This window comes from Rutilus rutilus, assembly GCF_951802725.1.
Source record: "Rutilus rutilus genome assembly, chromosome: 2".
Lineage (NCBI taxonomy): Eukaryota > Metazoa > Chordata > Actinopteri > Cypriniformes > Leuciscidae > Rutilus > Rutilus rutilus.
Window position 1 is genome coordinate 48,736,904 of NC_140210.1, and position 26,941 is coordinate 48,763,844.

At 37.7% G+C, this 26,941-nt stretch overlaps 1 protein-coding gene across 3 annotated transcripts in view; it reads left to right on the forward strand.

The window, feature by feature from the left end:
- LOC311283377 (complement C3-like) overlaps positions 1-26,941 on the forward strand; it is a 345,048-nt gene that overhangs the window by 100,682 nt on the left and 217,425 nt on the right. For 2 of the 3 annotated variants that reach the window (XM_084397733.1, XM_084397734.1), the window contains exons 1-4: positions 13,727-13,891; positions 13,976-14,177; positions 26,161-26,329; positions 26,813-26,886. The exons of the other annotated variant lie outside the window; for it this stretch is intronic. In XM_084397733.1, the coding sequence (XP_084253859.1) occupies positions 13,818-13,891; positions 13,976-14,177; positions 26,161-26,329; positions 26,813-26,886 (519 nt within the window). In that variant the 5' untranslated portion in view covers positions 13,727-13,817. Of the gene's footprint in view, positions 1-13,726; positions 13,892-13,975; positions 14,178-26,160; positions 26,330-26,812; positions 26,887-26,941 lie in introns of those variants that run through there. 3 annotated transcript variants of the gene reach the window in all.

Sequence of the window (26,941 nt, forward strand, 5' to 3'; positions counted from 1 at the left end):
AGGGTGAGTAAGTAATGACAGAATTTTTTGCAAAAAAAAAAAAAAATCGGCACACTGTTGCTCACAAACCAGTTAACCAATAAAGATGTGATGTGTTCACTTTTCATAGTGATAATTTCTGTTAAGCTCCAAAAATAGCAAACTTTGTGAGAGCAACAGACCCAAATTTCACTTTTAAATCACTGTAAATATATAAAATATAAAATATTCCCTTCAAGTGAGTTGTTAACTCAAGAACCATTGGAGCCAATTCATCCAGTGAGCGGTCTGATCACATGAAGTTTTTCTTTTTCAAATGGGAAATATCTTAGTTTTTGTTGTCAGAAGTCAGAGGTCTGGAACAACATGATGTAAATGATGACAATGTGCCTATTTGAGTGAACTATTCATTTAACCCCTGTGTAAATTAATTAAAAAAATGTTTGATTTCTGCTACCAAAATCCATTCTAATCAGTTATTATGCCAGTAACAATATTACACTTATGTTTGACAGTTTATAAAGTCTCAGTGGTGGGGATGGATCTGGCACAGGACTCTGACGTCTATCACTTGAAGGTGGACCAGGTGCTGAAAGAAGGTACGGTTCAATATTCTCTCCATGCTACTCCACAGATCATGAAATGCATATGAAATGTGTCTGATTCTTGTCAAATGCATTTTTTTCTCTCAGATACATATTCAGCTTGAGGCTAATTTGAATTGCAGAGAAAGTGTGTCATAAACACTGTTCTGTCCTGTAGGCACTGATGAGGATGTTGAGGGGAAAGTCAGACAATTTTTGGGTCGTCCCGGTTGCAGAGATCATTTGGGATTGGTAGAAGGCAAGTCGTACCTCATCATGGGAAAATCCGAAGACCTGCCAAGGCTCGGAGGAATGTAAGTGTCCACTCTGTGTCTGTAAATTACAGGTATTGCCTGAGCGTCTGCAGAATGTTGTTCATGGCTCAATGTTGGGACAGTTGTTTTTTGTCAAAATGCATTTTATATAACCTAGAATAGACTTGAACAAAGTAAGACTTCAATAAACTTGAATAAATAAAGACATACAATTATCTCTTTCCCCTCCAGTTTTTATTTATTTATTTAAGTTGGCTGTTCCCCCGAGCATTTTTGATAATTTTCACAAACATTTCATGCCCCCAGAATATTTTGTTGAATGAATATCTGAACATGCAATATATATAAACAACAACAACAACAACAAAAAACCCTCTGCCTTTAAACCAAAAGCCAATTTTATTCTAGCTGTTTCATTCTTTATCAACACTTGTGTGTTGGTAAGTTTAATTTAAAAATAAAGTACAATTTTGAGCAAAAAGCTGCGAAAATCTTGTTTTTGTCAGATTTGATTCAGAACGATGATCAAAACACAGATGAGTAGATCGAGTCCATCAACACCCCTAAAGCTTCACAGTCGTTTCCTCTTTAAGGGTCAACATTTCATTCGGTAACATTAGCAAGTTTTGAATAATATGCTGTTTAATGTTGGTGATCACGTTATTTAACATATGATTACATATGCACAGCAAAAACTCCAGTGTTAAATGAACTCTCCTGCAAGTTTATTTGGCTCCAGACTCCAGTTATTTTGATTATTTCTGTGGGGTTTAAAGTAAAAAAATGATAGGTGGTATATACGGTTACTCTTTCCCCCGCCATTGACGGAATTTTCCAGCAATCCATGTTTTCACTGTTATATGGTAGGGGGCGCTATTGTGCATCTGAAAGAGTACAGAATCTCCTGATCAAAACACAGGCGAAGAAGAAAGAAAAACAAGCAATAGAAGCATTGCTTACGCACATGTAAGCTAACGGGATCATAAACATTACATAGCACATAAATCAAAACTGCCTAACATTTCCAAATGAAATGTCGACCCAGTACGAGCTGTAGGACTGTGAAAGCATTAGGGGTGTTGATGATTATTAGGGGCATTAGGGGTCTAATTATAAGGCTGTAAAAAAAGAAATATTGACATACGTGAACACTTATATTTATTTAAAGACAAAAAAGCTATTTTGTTTTAAAATGTATGACAAACTTCAGTATGACGTAAGCATTATGCAGGAGGCAATTACTTTTGACAAGAAAATCATAAACCTGAGAAGACTCCTTAGACACATATAACACATATTTTGACCTGTTATTAAAATACATGTTTGGTTCAGGTGAAACTGAGTGTGTTTTAAATGTTTTTCACAAATGTATAAAAACCAACATGAATAATTCTCCTTTTTATCACCTTGGACATCCTTATTGTTCACTAACTCTTACACAAATATATACAGTGTAGTAGCTAAGTCAGTAATTTTGTCTGTTTTGACTTCTCTTCTCTGTTGTTTTAGTCTGCAGTACATCTTTGGAGAGGAGACCTGGGTTGAATACTGGCCGACGAGAGAGGAAAGCCAAACTCCACAATACAAGGAGCAGTCTATCGGCATCTCTATACTCCAGAATAGCCTCCTCAGTCACGGATGTACTACATAATGTTGATTAAATGTTCAAAATGTTGATTACAGGAAATTAAACATCCTCTCTTGCATACTCTCAATAAATCTTAAATAATATTGTTGGAGCTAAAATACAAAAAAAAAAAAATTCTTATAACTTTTTCAATTCTGAATCACAAATCCAACATTATAATTAGTTTTGTGTGATATTTTAAATCTGTATATCATTTTAATAATCATAAGAAACTTTAAAGGAGAATTTCTGGATATCTGAATATGCTAAACATTATTCAAAAGAAAAATAAAATAAATACATTTATTCAGATGATTATTCCTGGCATTTGCTTTCTGACAGGAGTTGATGTGGATGATAAAAGATATGGAAGAGGTATTGGGATAAATTACTTTCTAGAACATTCAAAAAGCAAAACCTCAGGAGGCCTGATGTGGAGCATCTCAAGTCTGGAAGCTTGTAGAAGAGGAATCTAACATCACACAGATGGGAAACTGATGTAGTCTATTGATTTGTTTTTCAATAAATAAACTGAATTAATGTTTTTTTTGGCACGCATCACCACCAACAATGCTAAATCAAGACAGAATTTCATTTATAGTGATAATTGGTCATTTTGAATGGATGAATGAGGCATTTTGGCAAGATTAAAAAAAATTGACTTTTCATCGAATTGGTCCAAGACCTTGGGAGATTTGTTGCACTTGAACTTTGACTGGATTCGAGGAGTTTATGTGGTTGTAATAAAAATTAACAAATACAAATACTTCCCTCGTGGGTCAATTTGACTCCCATAGGAATGAATGGGAAATGGGATTTTTTTTTTTTATTAGTGGTCAAAAAACAAAAAAATCTGGCACAATCCAGAACACACACACACAAATGAAGAAATTATACTAGAGAGCATCCCCAATGCAGAACACACACACACACATAAGTTTTTTTTCAGTCAGTCACAATGCAGACTGCACATATATGAAGTTTACAATGCAGAACATGGTTTCATTGTTTGTATATTTTATTGAGCAGATTATTAAATGACAATATATGCATGACATACATGGAGAACATCACGACCTACTGTTTTCTTTTTTTAACATCCATAGAAATTAATGAATAAAAATTATATAAAAATAACCGGAACAACATCCTTATCCCTACCCATCCTAAAGTACCCCACAAAAAATAAAGGGAAAACAATCCAAAGAAGGGACAGTCTCAACAAAGGAGTCTCTGAGAGGAGTGTTTAATTTTTTCCAGGAGTAGAAAGGACATCAAGTCCTTCAACCAAGACAAATGTGGAGGGGGCAAGAGGATTTGCAATGCAACAATATTCCTCTTCTGGCTGCCAAAGAAGCAAAAGCAACAGTATCTGCATGCCGCTTGTTGTACAATCCATTAACGGGTTACTCCAAAAATTGCAGTTTCACAGAAACATTAAGAGCCTTTGACAAAAAAAGAAGACCAGAATGAATACAATTTCGGACAAGTATAAAATGCATGAGTATGATCTTCTGGGGACAGTGAACATTTGCACCTCTCATCTTCTGTTAAAGAAAGTTTCTTCAATTTTGCTTCGGTGAAATGAATTCTGTGAACAACTTTCAGCTGAATATGATTTAAACGAGCACAGATGCGGACAGAACTCATTTTAGCTGGAGCATTATTCCACATATCCTCATCAAGTTCCAGTCCTAGCTCTCTCTCCCAGGTTTCCTTGAGTGCAAAAAGAAGAGGAACTGCGAAGAGCGTAACCGGCCATAAATTGAGGCGATATGGCTATGTGATTTTGGAAGTGACATTATATATTCAATTAAAGTTTTCTTTGGCTGGTGAGTAGGGGTGTAACGATATTCGAACCGAACCGAAAAACCGCGATACACCACCCACGATACGAATCGCGATACTCTTATGGCGTACCGAACACGCCCGCCCCGCCCCCTGCTGTCCCGGCTCATTGGACCTCATGTTTTATGTGTACACAACGAATACAGCGTTTCCTAACCACCATTAACCACATTTAATCGCAATAAGCTCAGTGTTTTGTTACATTCGATAATAAGCAAGGTGTAATCTTTCAAATTCTGTCTATTTGATCACGAAATTCAAACATTAAATGTCGTTTTGGCGCTCTTTGATGTGGCGTGACAGATCACCGTACTAGGCTCCTCATTTCAAGCGGCAGCGCGGAGCGCGAGTAAACGCGATTCTCTTCCTCAGTTATAGAATAAACATGAATGGACACCTGAAGGTATGTTGAAAGATACAGTATACTTACTGAAAGACATCATAACTCGTGTAATCGCTCAGTCAGTGTTTCAACAGCGGAAATACGTCAATAAAACGCTTAGTTTTTCAAATAGCTTTATTTACCTCAGGCAAGTCATTCAGTGTCCACAGCTTGTTGGTTTGCTAAGGAAATGAACTCTTTCACTAAATAAATGCACTATATTAGCCTATATATTATATTTTACTTAACCTGTTAATGACATCTTGATTATTTAATGTATGTTTAAAATATCTGTCATGAAAATGACAGCAACTGTGTAAATTATTATATTTCAGTAATAAATTAGAGTAAAAATGTTAATGTAAAAACTGCCTTATGTGCAGTTTACATGTTTTCATACAATTTGTTACTTGAGTGTTGATTATTATTATATCTAAAAATAAATAGCAACTGAATTTAGGCTAAAAGTCTAGGCTCTGTTGTTAAGCTTTAATGTTATAGTAATGTGCAAGTAGGGCTCCTATATAGTTTACAGCATTAGCAGATAATTTTTTTAATCCTTGCGAAACGTTTACTTGTAATTGAATTAATTTAAAGACAAGGACACAATTTGTTAATTAAAGCACAGTTTAAAAAAAAGAAGCAATTTTAGCTTTCTAAACCCCCCACTCCACCTAAATGAACCGAACCGAACCGAGACGTCAAAACCGTGGGACGTACCGAACCGTCAGTTTTGTGTATCGTTACACCCCTACTGGTGAGGGAAGGTAGAAATGTGTGTTTTAGCAAAGTCATGTAATTGCAAATAGTGGAATAAATTGGATTTATAAGTTTTATAAATTGAATCTACTCAGCAAATCTTTAAATGACACAAATGTGTGATCAGAAAACAAATCATGAAACCATACTAGGCCCTTCTCCCTGAGTGGTGCAAAAGCTGAATCCAAAGTAGAGGGTACGAAAAGAAGATTACCACAAATAGGCATAAAGGTGGATCATGACGTGTTTAATCTAAAATGAAGATGAAACTGTTTCCAGATTTTGAGTGAAGAAAGCACAATCGGGTTAGTGGTTTATTTAGAGGGTCGCTGCAAATTGGGATCAATAACTAATGCTGGAATCGAGGACGATACACAGGAGTTCGCTTCTATCAAACGGCAGTTAATATCTGGGGAATTACACCATGCATATAGTTTCTGGATATTAGCTGCCCAGTAGTAGAAAAGGACATTTTCTAAAATTTGGAAGAAATTTGGAAGAGCGAGACTCCAATATTGTTTGATCATCGTCTTTGAAGAGTTGACTTGTGGACAACTGGAGGCTTACCAGCCCAAATATAGGAGGATATAGTGGCATCAAATGATTTAAAGAAAGATTTGGGGAGAAAAATGGGAACAGTCTAAAATAATAAAAGTATTTGTGGAAGAATATTCATTTGAATTGATTCAGTCCTACCCAACGATAGTGGAGGACTGCCCCAACGCATAGTTTCATTGTTTCATTGCACATATTAATTTTGTAACTTGCCCTCTGTGCCAAAACTTTTCTGAACGGCCTCCGCATCTTGCGAGTTTTTGCATCTACAGGAGTATTGATGTTCAATGTTCATCAGGGCAAATCCACTCAGTCTTTTGTATTCTGGGGATTAGTCTAAAGTCTAAGGGCAATGTAAATAGCTAAACGAGTTTAACCGCAGAAAATCGTGCATTATCCGTGACCACGCAATGGCTTTTAGGTCATCAAGTTGTGTAACATGAATATACCTTTACAGGGTACTTTTTGTTTTTGATCTGTTGAAATAATAATAATACTGTTATGTGAAAGTCTGAACAATTTATAGTCCTCTCCTTGAAGGGATAGTTCACTTTGAAATTAATTTTTGATATGTTTTAGCTTACCTCAAGGGCATCCAAGATGTAGGTGTCTTTGTTTCCGCAGTAGTTTCAATTTTGATATTATTAGGTCAAACCGTTCTTGTCTGTCAGTCATATAATGCAGGTCTGTGGTCACTGTCTCAAAACACAAGCACAGAGTCCAAATTAAAACAATTCCCCATCGTCCAAATGAAACAATTCCCCATCATAAGTACACATTGATGGCCTAAGACACGAAACGAGCGGTTTGTGTGAGAAAACGAACAGTATTTATATCGTTGTTATCTCTTGAACACAGCACACGTCCAAATGATCTGACGGCGCGGGCGGGTATAGATATATACATAGATGTCGCTTTGGCTACTGCAGTTCATTGGAACGAAACCGTAGCCAAGGCGACATCTATGTATATATCTATACCCGCCCGCGCCGTCAGATCATTTGGACGTATGCTGTGTTCAAGAGATAACAACGATATAAATACTGTTCGTTTTCTCACACAAACCGCTCGTTTCGTGTGCGGTTTAAAGATAAAATATGTACAAAATAAATCAATCAAAATGAACACAATTTAAATAATGAGTCAATACATCATCAATCCTTCTTCCAAAATGTGTTTTTGTGTTACGCTGATTCACTATGGTGACCTATGGTCGGGCCGCCGGTCTCAGCGTCAGGAAGTATCGCGTGATATCAGGTCTCGCGATGTAACGAATTGCTTTACGGCACTGCACACATACACTATCTAAACATTTATATGCTAGCCTTCTGTGTATCATACATACCTCAGTGGACATGGCTCGGTGCGTTCGCCGGCTTCTTTGAAAACAAATGCACATGACCAGCGGGAGAAGATGGGAGGGGGGCGAGTCATAGGGCCCTATTTTAACGATCTGAAACGCAAGTGTCAAGCGCAAAGCGCAAGTAACTTTGTGGGCGGGTCTCGGCGGTGTTGCTATTTTCCCGGCAGGATAAATGACTCTTGCGCCCGGCGCAAATCTAAAATGGGTTGGTCTGAAGTAGCTACATTATTCATAGGTGTGGTTTGGGCGTAACGTGAAATAAACCAATCAGAGCGTCATCTCACATTCCCTTTAAGAGCAGGCGCGCTTGTTCTAAAGCGGATTCCTATTATAACGGCGGATTTGCCAGGCGCACGCCAGGAGCGGTTCACAGCCGAGGAGACCGACGTTCTCGTCAGGGACATAAAACACAGAGAAGTGACGTTGGGGATGGAGAAACACACCCATCTATTTATCTATCGTAATAATGTATGATTTGCAAAAATGATAACTGCTGCGTCTTTGTGTAGATGAGAGAATCAAAGTAGGTGCCTTGTGTAAAAATAAATAAATTCATACTCCACATTCCATACCAGATGGGGGCAGTATACCTCCAGAAAGTGAGTTGGTCTACTCTAGAGTATGAATATCTTCAAGCTACTCCCCTTCACCTTTACCAGTGAATATGTTCATATTCGTTTTGTTCATATTACATTTTTATTGTTAGTTTGAATTACATTAATTTGACAGACAGCATTCGCTGATGTTGACCAAGCTAGCGCCAACGTAACCAGAGCTTCCAACTCTCACGCATTAACCGTGAGACACACGCAAACACTTTTCACACGCTCTCACCCCACACATCAATTTTCTCACGCACAGAAAAATCGCGAAGCAAAGAGGACACGGATACCGACAGACTAGACAGAGCAGGTTAGTTATGATATAAAAAAAATCTCAGCTCTCAGATTCTGTCAATTTTAATACGCAATTCAAACAATAAATACCGTTTTGGCGCTTGTAAATGTTACACGACAGATCCCTAGCGCACGTAAACCGAACATCTCTACTAGCTAATAATAGTAAAAAAAACACGAACACTGAAAGATACAGTAACGTTAGGCTACAACTTACCAAAAATGTATTCCTCATAATATCGACCAATCAGTGTTTTTTATCAGCGTGAAGAGGTCAATAACACAGCTGGAGAACAATTATGTCAGATTTACCTCAGGAAAGCCATTTAATATAACTTACATAATATAGGTCACGTAGTTGGCAAGAAAAAAAGAGCAATAGAGATTGTGCTATGTGTACTATATTACAATACTGTATTTATGAACGTTATATACGTTTATCAAACAGCCTTCGATACATTTCTATGTTATAACTTCCCGAAAATCTACACAAACATATAAAACAAACTTCTAACGAAATACTAACAGCATCTTACTTACCAATCCAAAAGAAATGTTGCAAGTTCGGAGTCAAACCTCATTTTTTTCATGTCCATTAGTTGTCTCCAGCGATGGAAAGCAGTGCCAATGTTTACTCTGGTTCTGTTCCTTTTTTATCAGATTTTATTTGAATGTAGTAGTGGGGCTGTAGGCTACTTTCCACACGATTGACATCAGGTTCAAGTACGCCCACAAGACGTGCGAGTTATTCGTGTATTGCATGTTTGGCTGGTGGTTATGTTGCCCGCATACCGCCTCCCATGGCCGAAACTGGTATTACGACACCTGTCGGGCTGTGGCTAGTAATGCTAATGCTAATTTAGGTTGATATCTCTGCAGCACTATAGGGCTGTCAATCTTCCTCTATAATACTATTCGAATTCCATTCCTTACTTTATTTAATATTCGAATAATATTCGAATATTAAATGCTCAAATTCATCCTATTATTAATATTTACGACATTACACAGTCTTATGGATCGCCAATGCGTGATGTTGATCGGTCTCATATCTTCACAGATAAACCGTCAGTTTGTCTGTTATTGCCTTTTGGCGGACAGCTGGTAGCAGTTGAGCCCCGTGATGAGGAGAGAGGCAGAACATAAGTAATTCTTGCCTGTTTTAGCGGCGGTTCCTCGGACAGATCGCCTAGCTTGTCAGGTTGTAAGTTGTCATAAAAAAAATAACGTATATTTTCCTCTCCGTTTTGGCCTTCCGTCCACAATGAGACGGCGTTTTTATTAATGAAAACGCACTACAAAGTGGATATATTTGAAGACGCCGTTTTCACGTTGTAATGTGGACTGAGAATCAAATTGTTGATCTCCGTTACCGTGGAGACATTCCTCTCCGCGACTTTTGACAGTTGTTATGATGATACAGCGTGGATAACGTGCACAATTGTGTTACGATTCAAAAACTGTATTGTTTATCAGACGAAACAAAAGCATTTAATTTTCACATGTGTGTGCCAAGGCGGCGAGAAAGGCAAGATTGCATAAAAAAAAAAAAAAAAAACATAAAAAAGCAATATTCGAATAGGAACTTCAGCATTCGAATAGTATTGATTTTTTTAATATTCGAATTATATTCGAATTTCGGAATTCGTTCCAACAGCCCTACAGCACTATAACTTGACATTTTTTTAATGACATCATCGCCCTTATTTCTTCTCATTCTTTTGATGCGTGTAGCTAATTTTTTGGATATTTTTACCTCAATTTTTACACATGGCACCTTTAAAATAGCATATGAATAACATGCGCAACGCGCCACTGACTTTAAACTTGTTTTTTTCCGGCCAGTGGCGCAATTGTTTTCTAAACCTGTAAAATAGCATGAGGGAACGTTTGCGCCGGAACACGCCTCCTCTTTGCGCTGAACCGCCCCGGGGAGCGCAAGTGTATTTCTTAGTTAACCGACGTGTGTCTGTGGAGGGAAAAGTCCGCTTTGCGCGGGTGCAAAATAGGAATGATACATGCGTCAGTGTACAAAGTCAATTGCGCTGGGTGCAAGATAGGGCCCATAGAGTTTTGTCGACAGTGTTGTCAAATATCTATTCTGAAGCTGTAGGGGGAGCTCTATAGAGAAACCCACAAGCAAAAAGCGAAGAAATCGGCAAAGCTGCATAGTTCTGCTTTAAAGGAACTGTATGTAAGAAATGTATTTCAATTAATCATAAAATGGCCCTGATATGTCACTAGACATTAAAGGTGCCGTAGAATGGATTATTTTATTATTTTATAATGTTTCCTGGGGTGCCCTTATAATGTTAGTATGTTTTTTAGATCAAAATTTGTTATAATTTAGAAATAAAAGGTATATTTCTTAGCCTGATTTCATCCTCTGATTTGAACACTCAGTTTGAAGGGGCGTGTCTGTGTGAGACTTCAGTGTTGATGCCCACTGCTGTGATTGGCTGACATGCTTGCATATGAAATATCTGGCATTACATGTAGAGCTATCTGGAAAACTTTTACTATTACATCTTTTATACGTTTTTACTATTACAGCTATCGGGATTAACGAATCATGAGAAGCACATACAGGCCGCCATCTGGGAACCGACTAAAGGACCGGACTATTAACACTATGGCGCTAGACATTGCTACCTTCAACGCCAGGACTGTATCGAGTGAGGCAAACCTGGCTGCCATCCTGCTGCGATCAATTATACTCAATTATACTCAATCAATCAGCTTACAGCATCTGATTATATTTTCTCTTGCTGTTCTCGCCATAACAAACAGACACAGCTGCCAGAGAAAAACTTTTCTTGAGAAAAGTCAAGAACCCGACTAAAGCACACACTGATCGCCACAGTGGTAACATCAACTCAAACTATTACTTTCAAATAAGTAATCAACATCTAAACCTCTGTTAATTCTCAATAAGAATTTCTGTAGACGTCTGACAGAAATAAAGTCAGTCTGGTTAGTAATAAGTGAAGCTGGTAATGCTGTTTGTGGAGTTGTTTAATGAGATCTTGAGAGATGTAATGTATTTTATCTTCAGTTGATTTCATCCAAGGTTGTGGCTGGAAGTAGTTATTGTGTTTCTCTTTCCTTCAGTGATTCTGCTTGTTAACAGCAGGTGTTCGTCAATAATACACTATCATTATTCAATCACCTAATTATCTCATTACCTCCAACACTGATTCAGTGTTACATTAAACAGCCTGTACTGTGCACACTAAGCAGTGTTCATTTCATCTGGGCAAACCCATGTGGGGCCTACATGGAAACCGAGGACAAAACTGGCTGGGTCCCAGTTAGATAGCCCAGGTCAAACCCATTTGGGCCCCACATGGCTGTGCTGGCTGGGTGGCTGCTTGATATTGTTCCAGGTTAGAAAAACAGTCCGTGGTGAAATGGGCAGAGCAACTAACAACTTCGAATTAAACTGTAGCGGTATCCGATTATAGATAGATAGATAGATTATAGATAGATCTGCCATTTTCCCTATGATCCTCCTCCTGCTTGTTTCTTCACCTGCAGAACTTCTGATGATTCGGCTGCGCAGTTTCACCTGGCACTGAACATGGGCTGGCATATGCAAATATTTGGAGGCGTACATATTAATGATCCCGACTGTTGCGTCACAGTCGGTGTTATGTGGAGATTCGCCTGTTTTTCAGGGGTGTTTTTCAAAAACGAGATTTAAATAAGAAGGAGAAAACTATGGTGTTTGAAACTCACTGTATGTCATGTCCATGTACTGAACTCTTGTTATTTAACTATGCCAAGATAAATTCAATTTCACATTCTAGGGCACCTTTAAGAAATCATGTTCATTTCAAATACTTATATCACTGACAACAGTGGTCCGGCCAGGATATTGTCATTTAAAAGTGAAGTTGCAGCCCTCAACTGATGTTGATGTTGTCATGTTGTGTTTTGGCCTGATGCCCCACCCTCCACCTATCTACCAATCACGAAGTCAGTAGTGTTTCGGCATCCGGGTTGCCAGCTCTGCTCTAGTTACCACAGCTGCAGCTACAAACGTTCCTGCTGGATCCTGCAGCCTATCTGGCAACCTCGAGTCAGGGGGGAGGGGGAGGGGATACACCGCTCTACAGTAATTTGAAAAAAAAAGAGAATAATTGGTCCTAGCAACTGTAAAAAACTGTAATGCTTAACAATATTTATTCCTTTATTTCAAAGCTGCAGTTTGGAAAAAAAACCTCACAGCCAGTGCTGCTGAAATGGAGGTCGATGGGACCATGAAAAGGTGGCTCCAGCTGGCAGCAGATAGAGATGGTGGACGAAAGAGAAGGCTTCTGCAAAAAGAAGTTGTTCACAGAGAGAGAGTGTGTGTGTGTGTTTGGTTTATATTACATTGTGGGAACCAAATGTCCCCACAAGGATAGTAAAACCTGAGATTACCTCCATTGTGGGGACCAGCCAGCCATGAGGGAAATGGGTTAGTAAACATACTAAATTATATATTTTTGAAAATGTAAAAATGCAGAAAGTGTTCTGTGATGGGTAGGTTTAGGGGTAGGGTTAGTGTAAGGAGATATAATATACAGTTTGTACAGTATAAAATCCATTAAGTCTATGGAGAATCCCCACAAAGATTGTGTGTGTGTGTGTGTGTGTGTGTGTGTGTGTGTGTGTGTGTGTGTGTGTGTGTGTGTGTGTGTGTGTGTGTGTGTGTGTGTGACTTGAGTTTATTTTTTCTTCCTATATTACAAATATATTTTTATTGTTATTTTTATTCTTTTTATTGTTTAAAATGGGTTGTTAATATTATTGTTTAAAATGAGTTTATTTTTTCTTCCTATATTATAAATATATATTTATTGTTCTTTTTATTCTTTTTATTGTTTTTGTTTAAAATGAGTTGTTAATGTTATTGTTTAAAATGTGTCGTTAATGTTCATTTTATAAAATTTAAACCTCATTTACACAAAAACACGTGTTTTACTGAAATGTACATCTTTGATATCAATGGCTATATACTGTTCAATAATACTTTCGACCTCTCAAAGATCAACAGAGCGGCTGCCAGTTTACCAAAGGTTGAATTTACACAACGGGTTTTTGCAGGTCATTTACGGGAAATCTGAATTTGACTGCTGTTACTCTTCATATGCTTATGAGATCTTTATGAATCTCCCGCACTGAATTTGCATTTGTGTTTTTCATTAGTACTGATACAAAAGACTCAAGATTCAGATTTATTCAGAGTCTATTATGTTAAATGAACTTAAAATATATATTTTATTTATAAAATGTATGAAAATAAAGAAGTTATTTGTGTATCACACAGGAGATTCATAAAGATCTCAGAAGGATTTGAAAAGTGAATGACAGTCAAACATAAATATTACTTGCTATACTGTTAGATTGTAGATCGCTGAACTGAAGTGTCAGTTTACTTACAAAACAAATGCAAAAAAACAGAGAGAGAGAGTTTGGACTGTGAGGGTGACGGAGGCGGGTATAAATCTGAGCTGCTGCAGGTCCACACACACACACACACACACACACACACACACACAGACATGATGGAGGTGAAGCTGCTGTGTCTGACTGTTGTTCTTCTCTCCTCACCCCTCCTCACACTGTGTGACCCGCTGTGAGTATTAAACACACCTTTTGTTCATAAAGTTACTAATAATCAGTTTTTAAGATTTCAAACACTGTGATTTGATCTCCTCAGGTTTGTTCTGTCAGCTCCTAATTTGCTGAGAGTGGGTTCCTCTGAGAACGTGTTTGTGGAGGCTCAGGATTACTCTGGAGGATCTTTTGATGTAAAGATCACAGTGAATAGATACCCAAAGAAAGACAAGGAGATAGGCCTACTGTCCAAAACAGTGACACTGACTGCAGAAAACAATTACCAGATCCTTACAGATATAAAGGTGAGAGGTCCATAAATACAGTGATGTTTCATTCTGTAACATGGTGAGAGTCAGGAGCAGGCTGGGAAGCAGATCCACATCCAGGTTTATTCAAATAATCCACAAGGCAACTAATATAAACAAATAAAAACACTGAACATGAGGACAGAATATAAACCAGAGAATTTAATTTCAACGACTGACAGAGAACAAGTGAAACACAAGGGCTATGTATACACAGGCAGACAAGCTTAACATGATAACAAGGGGTTGTAGATGATAAGAAACACCTGTGGCCCGTTCTTCGTACATCGCTAACTCAGTTAGCTGGATTTGATTGTTGGCGATTTGGCATGATCTTGGATTGTTTGGTTCTTCGACGCTCATCCTGGACTTGCTGTCATAGCAACAGGTGCGCAATCTTAAACCTGCTCGGGAGCAGGCTTATTTCATGTTAACAGGATTAGACTGCGGCTTCATATGCGGAGCTGATACGGGAAGTCCAGCTTAAACCTGATAGTGCACTTTCTGAGATATATATTTTTTCTCGTGACTCGTGAGATTGTCGTTTACATTATTAATTTGTTGGAAACGCACATTTATTTTCGACTTGTCGGAGTCGGGCTTTAACCTACAGCACAAACTGTTTGCATTGCCCTAAGATTATTTGCGAGTGGCTCTTTCCTTTACACTATTGGAGATGCGGAGAACTTGATGGAAAGTGCTGTCTGTCGTGTCATTCGGAGTTTACCTGGCGCTTTTAGGTTTAAAAAACAGTTTCAGGGTTTTTTTGTGGCATTTCCAAGCCACCTAAGACCCAATGTTGTAAAGCAGTTTTTTTTAAAGCAGTTTTTTTTTAGGCTATCATAATTTTTTATGAGGATCATGCAATCATGACCATGCCGATTACAGTAGCCTACACTGTAAAAAATAAAATCGTAAAAAAACAGTCATTGACTGTCAGCTACGGCTGCCAAACAAAAACCGTAAAAATAAAGTAAAATTTCCTCATTTAAATTAAGTGCAAAAAACTTTTACAGAAATTTTCCTTAAATGTTTTACGGAGGGGGAGGTCACGTGACCCATGCGCGCGATGGTCGAAGGACTCTGATGCTCCGTCCAAACCTCCTTCCTTTTCCTAAATAACAATATATAGAATTGACAGCCAGCTTTTTTTTTACTCTGTATAGTGTCAGTATAATGTACGGAAACAAAAAACAGGACTCCTCGCCGTCCACAACTCCCTCCGGGAAGAAAAAGATGAAGCTAGCGAGCACTGAGGCTAATCTGACGGACGCCATTGCAGAGGCGCTTTCAAAACAACAACTCGCCCTTGAAACTACGATTCAAAATGCAATTCGGATGGCTATGGAGGACGTGAAATCCTCTTTGATCGAGCTCCGCCAAGAAGTGCAATCCCAAACCAACACAGTACGAGACTTGGGTTCGAAGGTAGACAAGATTCAAGGTGAGACGCGACAGATGAAGAAGGATTTGAACATGTGCACAACAGAGCAGCAAAACCTCACCTTGAAAATTGCGGAGTTAGAAGACAGGTCTCGCCGTAATAATCTACGTCTGGTGGGGCTGCCGCAGGGTCGGGAAGGGGATGATCCAATTGGCTTCCTTCAAAAGATGCTCCCTATCTGGATACCCGCGCTGAAGAGGAAGGGATCGATCGAAATAGACCGCGCACACAGAATCTATGGCTCCGGTAAATCCCGCACTTTGATCTTTCGCGTGCTACGGTACCAGGATCGACAGGCGATTCTTCAGGGAGCCAGGGAAGTGACGAAAACCGAACCAATTCGTGACCAAGAGTCTATACTGCGTTTTTTCGCAGATTACAGTGGGTTTACCTCCCGTAGACGACAGGCCTTTGGAAGTATTCAAAAGGAATTGCACACTCTGGGAATTCCAAACTTCCTCATATACCCCGCCACTCTTCGTGTCAGCTTTGGTGGTAATCAACACTCTTTTGATTCAATCAAAAAAGCGGAGGATTTCTTGGTGGAAGCTCGTAATACTCCTGGATCGAGCGCCAGACGTAAATTGTCCTTTTATGGTCCAGAGCCACCTCCAGAGTCTATGGCTGAGTAAAATGATTCAACCGTGATAGAAGCGAGTAACTTGCACCGATAATGTAAAGTGCTAGCAATGTTGAACGACTCATTTCAGAGGAGTTCTGTTTAGTTTTTTTTTTTTTTTTTTTTTAGTTTTTTTTTTTTTTTAATTGATCAAACGTTTGTATTTTGTTTTATTTATTTTATACATATAATATACGGCTGTCACTACTGTTTATACCTTGTATACTTCGTTGTTATACTACATACTTCATGTTCAATGGAAGAGAGTGTTTGACGTTCTGTTGAACGACGGTGGATGTTGTCACGGGCCCTTATAATGATGGGGGAATTTGCGGTCTCTAATGGGGTTTTTTTGTTCTTGTTACTTCTATTTACCTCTTACAATGTTTTAGTTTTGTCACAGGTTAAACAGATACATTTTGGTTTTGCAAATCGTATTAAAATTCGTACCTTTGTTTCATTAGATTATGGATAAATTAAAAATTATTTCACTTAATATTAGAGGTCTTAACAGTCCAAATAAGCGAGCTAAATTCTTGATCTATTTGCGCAGGAAAGCGATTGATATCGCTCTAATTCAGGAAACTCATCTAAAGAGAGCAGATGTTCAGAGATTACAGAATAAATTTTATAAAGTTGTAGCCTTTTCTACTGATAACACTAAAACCAAAGGTACAGTTATTTTGATTGCACGTAACTGTAACCTCAAGATTGACAGAGAAAGTCAGGATCAATCTGGCAGGCTTGCATATTTTTGTACAAACATTAAGGGGAGGAAAATAGCCTTTGTATCAATCTATGCTCCTACAATATTTGAGACAAATTTTTTCCCACATGTAACTAATCATTTACTTTCATTGATAGACTATTCTCTGATTATCGGAGGGGATATGAATGCGGTGATTGACCCTGTATTGGACAGATCTTCTTCCTGTAGTCAAGTTCAGATTAATTCCTCGGCTGCGCTTAATGATTTCGTAAAAACGCTAAATTTGGTTGACGTTTGGAGATCGGGGAACCCCTCGAGTAGAAATTATACCTTTTTCTCGGCACGACATCTCTCTTTTTCTAGAATAGATTATCTACTATGCTCCAAGGAACTTTTGAACTCTTTTGACCAGACAATTATACTACCAGCTATCCTTGCCGATCATAATTCTTTAATGGTAGAATTTGAATGTGCTCCATTTGCTGAAAGATCTCCGCGGTGGCGTTTTAATATCTCTCTTTTACAGAACAATCAGTTCGATGAAGACTTCAAAGCCGGCCTGTCCGAATTTCTTTCATTTAATATTGGTTCGGTTGAAGACCCTATTTTTGTCTGGGAAGCTACGAAAGGTTTTATCAAAGATTTTTCTATAGCCTTTGCTACTAACGTAAAAAAGGCACATAATCAGAGAATTGACCATTTAGAAAAAGAATGTCAAAAACTTGATTTGTCACTAAAATCTTCTTTCTCTAATTCAAATTATAAGACGCTTCAGACCCTTAATGCGGAATTGAACGATCTTTTGAGAAGGAAAGCAGAATTTGTGATTCACAGAACCAGACAGTCCTATTACTTTAGTGGTGCCAGACCGAGCAAACTTTTAGCCTTAAGACTGAAACAAAATCAGGCAAAAGACATTGAAAAAATTAAGCACCCTTCTAAAGGACTGGTTGGAAATAGCAAAGAAATTAATTCCTCATTTTCCGATTTTTTTTCCAAACTCTATACGTCTGAACTTAATCCCTCAAGTTCAAGTTGTACTGCCTTTTTGCAGTCTCTTACTCTACCTCAACTTAGTCATGAGGAAGCTGAATCTTTAGGACAGCCAGTTACTTTGGAGGAACTTAAAGGGGCGTTACAAGGTGCTAAGAAAGGCAAGGCGCCAGGCTTAGACGGGATCCCTGCAGAATTATTTCTTAAATATTTTGATCTTCTCGGACCTGTCTTCCTGACTGCCATCCACGCGGCAGTAGAGGTGGGCGCTTTTCACCTGCAGATGAATACGGCACTTATATCGCTGATACCCAAAAAAGGGAAAGATCATACGGATTGTGCAAACTACAGACCCATTAGTTTGTTAAACACTGATATAAAAATGTATGCCAGAATTCTCGCCTTGCGACTACAGCGATATGTGAATTTTTTAGTCCATCCTGACCAGTCTGGCTTCATTCCTAATAGATTAGCGGCGGACAACATTCGGAGACTATTGCACGTCATTCATGAATCCCAGGGTTGTCCCACTCCAGCTGCGGTTCTTTCGTTGGATGCAGAGAAGGCGTTTGACAGGCTGGAGTGGGACTACCTCTGGTCTGTTTTGGAGGTGTTCGGTCTGGGCAAAGGCTTCATAAACATGATAAGAGTTTTATATAGTAACCCCACGGCATCTGTTATGACTAATGGAGTACATTCTTTACCCTTTAATTTACAACGAGGCACAAGACAAGGGTGCCCATTATCCCCTATGCTATTTGCAATGTCACTCGAGCCCCTAGCCCAACTGATAAGACAGGAAAATGTCTGTTCAATTTCAGTTAACTCTCATAAGCAACATATATCACTCTATGCCGATGATATTTTACTGTTTATCTCGGATCTTCAAGTTTCATTTCCCCAGATACTGAAGGTATTTGAAAAGTTCAGTGGGCTCTCTGGGTACAGAATTAATTGGGATAAATCCTCTTTGCTTCCACTTAATAGCATGGCTAAGAAAGTTAGACTACCTTGTAATATCTCCATACAATCTTCACTAAGTTACTTAGGCATTGTTGTTCACTCTTCCCTCCATGGCATACCTGATGCCAATTATCTACAAATTCTAACTAAGGTTGAACAAGATCTCCAAAAATGGACCTCATTGCCATTATCATTACATGCCAGAATAGCGAGTGTTAAAATGAATGTTTTGCCACGAATCAATTTTCTTAGCTCCATGATTCCGTTACCTGCGCCAAAAATGTTTTGGCACAAACTCAATTCTAAAATTCGTAAATTCATCTGGAATGGTAAGCAACCCAGATTGAAATTTGAAACACTGCAGCGTGCAAAACATAATGGAGGATTAGCGCTTCCGAATTTCGAATTGTATCATAGGTCCTCTCAAATCAAATTCATTAAGGATTGGCTAGACCCGCTCTCTAGGGTTCCTTGGAGAGAGATAGAGGAGAGCTTAGCTGGCAAATATAGGTTACAAGATATACTGTTTTCTGGGCTAAACAACAAGCAATGTTTGCAAGCTTTTGGTCCAATCATGGCCTACACAGTAGTCAATTTCAAACTTATGGAAAAATGTATAAATTTTTCGCATATTTGGCACACCCATACACCTATTTGGTATAATAATAATATCCGTTCGGGAGGTAAACCATTTTTCTGTAGAGACTGGATGCAGAAGGGTATTTATACATTGAAAGATATTGCTGGTCCTAAACGCTTGTTAAGCTTTCAAGAACTGTGTGAGAGGTATGGACCAGAACCCTCTTCTTTGTTTTTATATCTGCGCCTAAGGTCGGCCATGAAGGCCTATGGGGTGCCCTGGGGGGAAACACTTCCTTTACATCCGATCATTGCTTGATTTGAGTCGTCCTCTTCTAGTCACTTTACTTCATGGATGTACGGGAAGGCCCTAGAGGCTTCAGCAATTCGCCTAGCTATAAAGCATGCTTGGGAAAGAGATTGTGAACAACGGGAGGATGTCACTGACTGGGGAAGAGTATGGCAGAACATTTTTACTTCATCTAGGAATCCTAATCACCAACTGATTCACTATAACTTCTGTCACAGAACTTATTGGACCCCACTCAAAAGACATCGTATTGACTCCTCCTTCAGTCCTTTTTGCGATAAATGTCCTGACCAACAACTTGGTTCCTTTTTCCATATGATGTGGGAATGTGAAAAGGTTAAACATTTTTGGACTGAGGTATGTGGTATCTTATCGAAAATCATTGAATATCCAATCCCGGTGACACCCTCTGTATTATTACTTAATGATGACTCTCAGTTTGACTTCTCTAAGTTGCAAAAAATTGTCTACCTGGCCGGTTTAACGTCTGCAAAAAAACTCATAGCTCAACACTGGCTCCCACCACATACCTTGGATATTTTCAAGTGGTTGTTTCAACTTCGGGACATTATAATGTTAGAAATATCCACAGCTCGGGTGAACTTGGCTCAAATCTCGACACTAAAAATATGGACAACAGCTGCTGATAAGGTCTCCGAGTATATTGCGCAAATTAATGTTTAGGACTCAGTTTGAACACTTCAACACTTTATCCCATTTCGTTATTTTATTTTATTTATTTATTTATTATTATTATTATTGTTATTATTATTATTTTTAAATTTTTTTTTATAAATGTTTTTATCATTCCTGTGACTGTCTTTCTGTAGACTTATCTGTCCATTTTGTACCCCATTATAAAGTGACCGCGGGGTGGGGTGGGTGGGATTGGTAGATGGGTTGTTGTTTTGTTGTGTTTCTGTTTGGCATGTTTATTGTCAAAAACTGAAAATCTAATAAAAAAAAAAAAAAAAAAATGTTTTACGGAAAAACAGTGTTATTTTACAGCTATTTCCTGAATTATTACGATCAAACACCTTCATTGTAAAAAAAATCCCATAAAAAACAGTCAAATGACTGTCAGCAATGGCTACCATACAAAAACTGTAAAATTAATGTAAAATATCCTAATTTAAATAAGTGCAAAATACTTTTACAGAAACCTTCATTAATCTTTTTTAACAGACATACACAGTTAATTCACATTTTTTTCTGATTTTTTACTGAAAAACATGCAGTTAATTATATGCATGATTTGCTGTGACTATACGTCACTACATCAGTAACTACACAGTTACTGTCTGTTAAATAAAGCAACATGCAGCATTTCATCAGTGTTTCTGTGCTCATCCTGGACTGAAGCTCAGGCTCTACTCTTCAACACAATGGTGACACACAACACACACCATACAGAAACACTGATCTCTCAGGATCTCAGCATCTTCACTTATTACAATCCAGACTTTATTTCTTTCATACTAACATTCTTATTGAGAATTAACAGAGGTTTAGAAGTTGAAGTTTTATTGAAAAGAATAAAGTTTGATGTCACCATGATGGAGATCAGTGTTTGCTTTAGTTGGGCTCTTGACCTTTTAGTGTTTTACTCAAGTTTTTCTCTCGCTGTTTTAACTGTGTGTCTTTGATGCATGTTATGGTAGGAATCCAAGAGAAACTCAGATCAGATGATGTTAGTCATTTTATAGTAATCGATAATAGTCATCATGTAGTGTCCTGCTTCATTGATACCACCTGAAGTGTAAATCTGATTAAGTAATTAAATATTAGTTGTTAATTTTTGCATGATAAAACTGCTATATAAGATCCTGCAGGGCTGTGATACTCAGATTTTATGATGTCATTATACAGAAAATGTTTTGACAGGATTATATACACTCACTCAGACATCAATAATCAGCGTATGAATCACAACAATGGTGACAACGAAAAAAAATCTGAACTACTATAAAGTCACAAAAAGGCTTTGTTGGTTGTCACCATTGTTGAGATTCATATGTTGATTCTTGATGTCTATACTACAAAAAAAAAAAAAAAAATAACCAGCTCAAAACTTTTTCCATATAATATATATCTTTTTAAATTTCAGATTATTACAATATTGTTGCCAAGGATCATGTGAGAAATTATGACATTATAGACTCTGTATAAAGCTAAATTCCGTCTACATATTATGTAATCTAAACTAATATATTCAGAGATTTCTCAGAGATTTCTTTTCATATCAGTGAATCAGATCATCACGATGACTGTAACATCACTGATGAATGACCAAGATCATCTGATATTTCTCCTGCATTTATTGCTATAACAAATGTGTATTAAATACACAGTTAAAGCAGCCAGAGAAAACTAATGTTAAAAACTCACGGGTCATGAGCCCAACTAAGGCAGACACTGATCTCAATCATGGTGACATCAAATTTATTTTAAAGCTGTCAGCTGCGGCTGTCAAACAAAAACCGTAAAAATAAAGTAAAATATCCTATTTTAGAAGTGCAAAAAACTTTTACAGAAATTTTCCTTAAATGTTTTACAGAAAAACACTGTTATTTTACAGCTATTTCCTGAATTATTACGATTGTAAAAAAATATATGCATGTGAGAAATCATGACATTATAGACTTTGTATAAAGCTAAATTCCATCTACATGTAATCTAAGCTAATATATTCATATTTTTGACTGTCATATGAGAGAATCAAGCCATCATATGATGACATCATCAAAGAATGACCAAAATCATCTGAAATTTTCTTCAGCTTTTATTGCTATAACAAATGTGCATCAAATACACAGTTAAAACAGCCAAAGAAAAACTTAACTAAAAAATTGAAGTCATGAGCCCAACTAAAGCAGACACTGATCTCAATCATGGTGACATCAAATTTATTTTAAAGTTTTTTACAATTTATTTAAATTACCATATTTGACTTTAATTTTATGTTTTTTGTTTGGCAGCCGCAGCTGCCAGTCATTTGACCCTTTTTTTACGATTTTTTTTACAATGAAGGTTTTTGATCGTGATTATTCAGGAAATACCTGTAAAATAACAGTGTTTTTCAGTTTATTTAATTTAGGATGTTTTACAGTTTTTTGGGGGGGCTGACAGTCATTTGACCACTTTATCATTTAACTGTTTTCTTTCTGTTAAATTACAGATTATATTTGTAATTTTACATACATTTTTATGTAATTTAAGAAAACAGAAAAAATACTGTATGAAAAATACAATACATTTTCTGTATAAAAAGTGTGAATTACTGTAATTTGTCATTAATGTCACAATACCTAAAATAACAGCTGAATTTTTATTTTACAGATATTATTTGTAATTTTACAGTGTTTTGAGTACAATTTAAAATGAAAGAAAATGATCGTAAAAAAATCACAGTTATTTTCTGTAAAATTAGGATTTTTTTTTACAGTGTATATGTCACTCAGGCTTAAAGGGATACTCCACTTTAAAATGAAAATTCTGTCATCATATACTCACCCTCTTGTTGTATCAAAGCTGTATGAATTTCTTTCTTCTGCTGAACAGAAAGGAAGATATTTAGAAGAATGTCAGTAACCAGACAGTTTCTGGTCTCATTGACTTCCATAGTAGGAAAAAAATATACTATGGAAGTCAATGAGACCAGAAACTGTCTGGTTACTGATATTCTTCTAAATATCTTCCTTTCTGTTCAGCAGAAGAAAGAAATTCATACAGGTTTGAAACAACATGAGGGTGAGTATATGATGACAGAATTTTCATTTTAAAGTGGAGTATCCCTTTAACGTGATTGGTACCATAGACTATAGGCTGCCATCAAGGCCTCAATGAAGGGGATTATGTGAACAGAAAGGGGGTTCACAATGTAAATGTGCAGCCCAGTTACTATTGTGATTCTTAATATTCCAGATTATATCAAATAAAAAAGGCATTTGAGTAAAATCTTCCATATAACAAATGTGAAAGCAAAATGGCCAGGATCTCTGCATGACTTAAGAATTTTCAGAGATTCACATTTATGCACATTATTTGAAAGTGGTAGGAAAGTTCCACACTTAAATATCAAGCTCACTGTATTACATACACTTATGCTGATCCTAACAGAACTGTTCCTGCCTGCAGACAGGTGTTTTATGACCCCATTCCCTGACCCAAACCAGTTACAATGCAGCTCTAGCCAGGACACACAAGGGCACACAATGAAATGAACTTTGGCTAACTAAAGGGAAGATTTCAGTGTCTGAAAAGTCTGAGGGTTGCACACCTGACAGGGCCTGTGACATTGTTGCATGTGCCATATTACACAACATTGCCAAAACAACTTTTCATTAAATGTTTAATAAAAGACAAATATGCTTAGTTCCTTGAGATTTATTTCAATTGTTCTTTGTAAAGAAAAGCCAGTGGTCAAGTGCCTGCAACAAGAGACATTAGACACATGCCTCATGCAACAAATAAAAAGGAGACGTTGGCTATACACTGCCCACCTGTAGGCCTATGTCTCCTCTGTCTGTGCAGACTCTTCTGTAGGCCTTTCTGTAGATGTGGAATCTTGCAACTTATATTGCAGCCATAAAGCATACAAGTATAAATTAAGTAAAGTTATTTATGCACTTGCAGGTAGGCTAGTTCCTCCATATGACAGTTATCTGAGAGGGTTTATTCACTGTCCAGTGCAATGGAAACAAATGAACATTACAAAGTCTTATACTTTCTTTCCTTTGGAAAGTTAGAAAATGTCCACTTACTGCACATATTTCAGCCACCACTTTCTTGGGAACAGATACAAGTGTTGGTGTATTATGTAAAAGTGCACAAAAGAGGAAAACACAATGTCATTACAATGAACTACACTCGGGAAAAATGTGATCAATAACTCATGGCAAAATATTTTTACATTAACATAAGTTTATCAGTTTTCACTTTCACAAGTCAAAGCAATTCATCATTACTCAAGATTTAACAGTTGAAATGACTATACAGCCTTAATTTAATGCAGCAAAAATGATTTTACAGTGTAGGCTACTAAGATCTTTTCTTTTTGTTCTCAGCCTTTTTCTTGGTTGCTTTTATAAACAGACAACCATTTATTTAACAGTGCCTTTTATAAAAGAGACTATATAACAAAAAATTACCATTATGTAGAATATTTTTGTACTTCACTTTTATTTGTTCCCATGTTCTAGTATGGTGACTGAAATTACAATGCACAAAGTAATTATGCAATTATTAAAATACAAAAATATAGGCTAATAAGTGATAAAAACATCTAACATGGCCACTTCTAACGGATTTAAATTGTCTGCTACTTTTTGCCAGCCCTCTCTCCTGGCTTTTGCAGACTTTGAGGTGTTCCCTGGCGTTTTGATTAAACATTAAAATTCCGAATAAACTTTGACTATTAGTTCTTGCTCTGCTGAGGAGAAAAACTGTGCGCACTCTTTGGCCACGCTGAACAGCCAATAGCAGCGTTGCTGATCAGTGTTTCTACTATCGATACATATCCCCTTTTAAAGCAGAACTTGGTAACTTTTTTAACTTAATAAAACTGTCTAGAAATCATTTGGATGGTTAAACAACCTGTTCTGGTGATATTGGTGACTCTCCCCGCTCCCCCCAGCGTTCCCAGGCGGAAAACCAACCTTGCAACTTGGGGACTACCGTCCCGGCAAGATAGAAATTGGAAGTCTCGTGAGAAGCGAGAATGAGAACGAGAACGAGCGCGAAACACGAATTGCTTTACGGTATGATGTATTACCAGATTACCCACCTCGGTAGATATAGCTCCACACGATACAGTTGGCTTGCTCTGATCAAAACAAACGCACATGAGCAGCGGTAGAGAGGGGGAGGAGGCCGCCGCAAGTGAGTTTTTTACAACAGTGTTGTGAAATATACGCCCCACAGCTGTAGGGGGAGCTTGTGGGGAAAACATGCGACAACGAAAGGGAAAATCAGCGAAGAAGTGACTAGAGTTCGCTAGAGTTGCCGAGTTCTCCTTTAAACTTCGCATGAACGCGCAATTATCTCAGATAACTCAATACAGCTATACTAATCATATCCGGCAAGTGTGTTTGAAGAACCTAATTAGCCGGATCATTATTAGCACAATGATATCATCTTGGATGTCTCATTTGATCTCGGATGTTTTAAGCAACGTACGAAGAACGGGCCCCTGGAGACTAATCAACATGAAAACCTACAAAGAACTACAAAACATGGTGTAAGACAGGAAATAACATAAGAGTCCAGGAACACACAAGACAGGGGAACACAGGCTGGGATCATAACACATTCTCATCATTTTATTATCAGATAAATTCAGGCTGATGATTATCTGTTCTCTAGATCCCTGATGATCAGAACTTGTTCTCTGATGATCCTCTGGAGAAGCAGTATGTGTATCTACAAGCTCAGTTTCCATCTCACACTCTGGAGAAAGTGGTCATGGTCTCATTCCAGTCTGGATATATATTTGTACAGACAGACAAGCCCATCTACACGCCTGCTAGCAGAGGTACGAGTATGTGCTAAGTAAAGATCACAATGTAATTTCGGGAGGAATTAACTAATCTTTCAATTAACTGCTGGAGCGTAAGCAGCCGCTCACCTTGCTCTGGCATCAGCTGTTTTGGCGTCCCTCCACCTCCCCAACTCCACAAACATCATTTAAATAACATAATTATAACATCTTGCTACCATACTCATCATGTAAGCATTAGTAGTCCCACTGGGGGGTGTATCTAAGCTCGAGTTGAAGCTGCTTCATTGAGCCCTCCATTGTGGACAGCAAGCCAAATACACTTAACCTTTTTAGCTTAAAGATTATATGGGCAAAGGAACTCATGAAATACTTGGAAAATATAAAGCACAATGTGAACTTTATGAGCATGACATAATTGTTTATTATTAAACTGACTGCTATGTGTATCAGGGTTTGCATCTGAGTAAAAAACATCAGAACTCATATTTCAGTTTTTTGCTTTGACCTCTTTTTCAGTTCAATACAGGATTTTCTCTCTGACGCCCAACATGAAACCACTCAGTCGGACTGGAGTCACGGTGGAGATCATGGTACACACTTATATAAGTGCACACTGTTATTACACACACACACATACACACACAC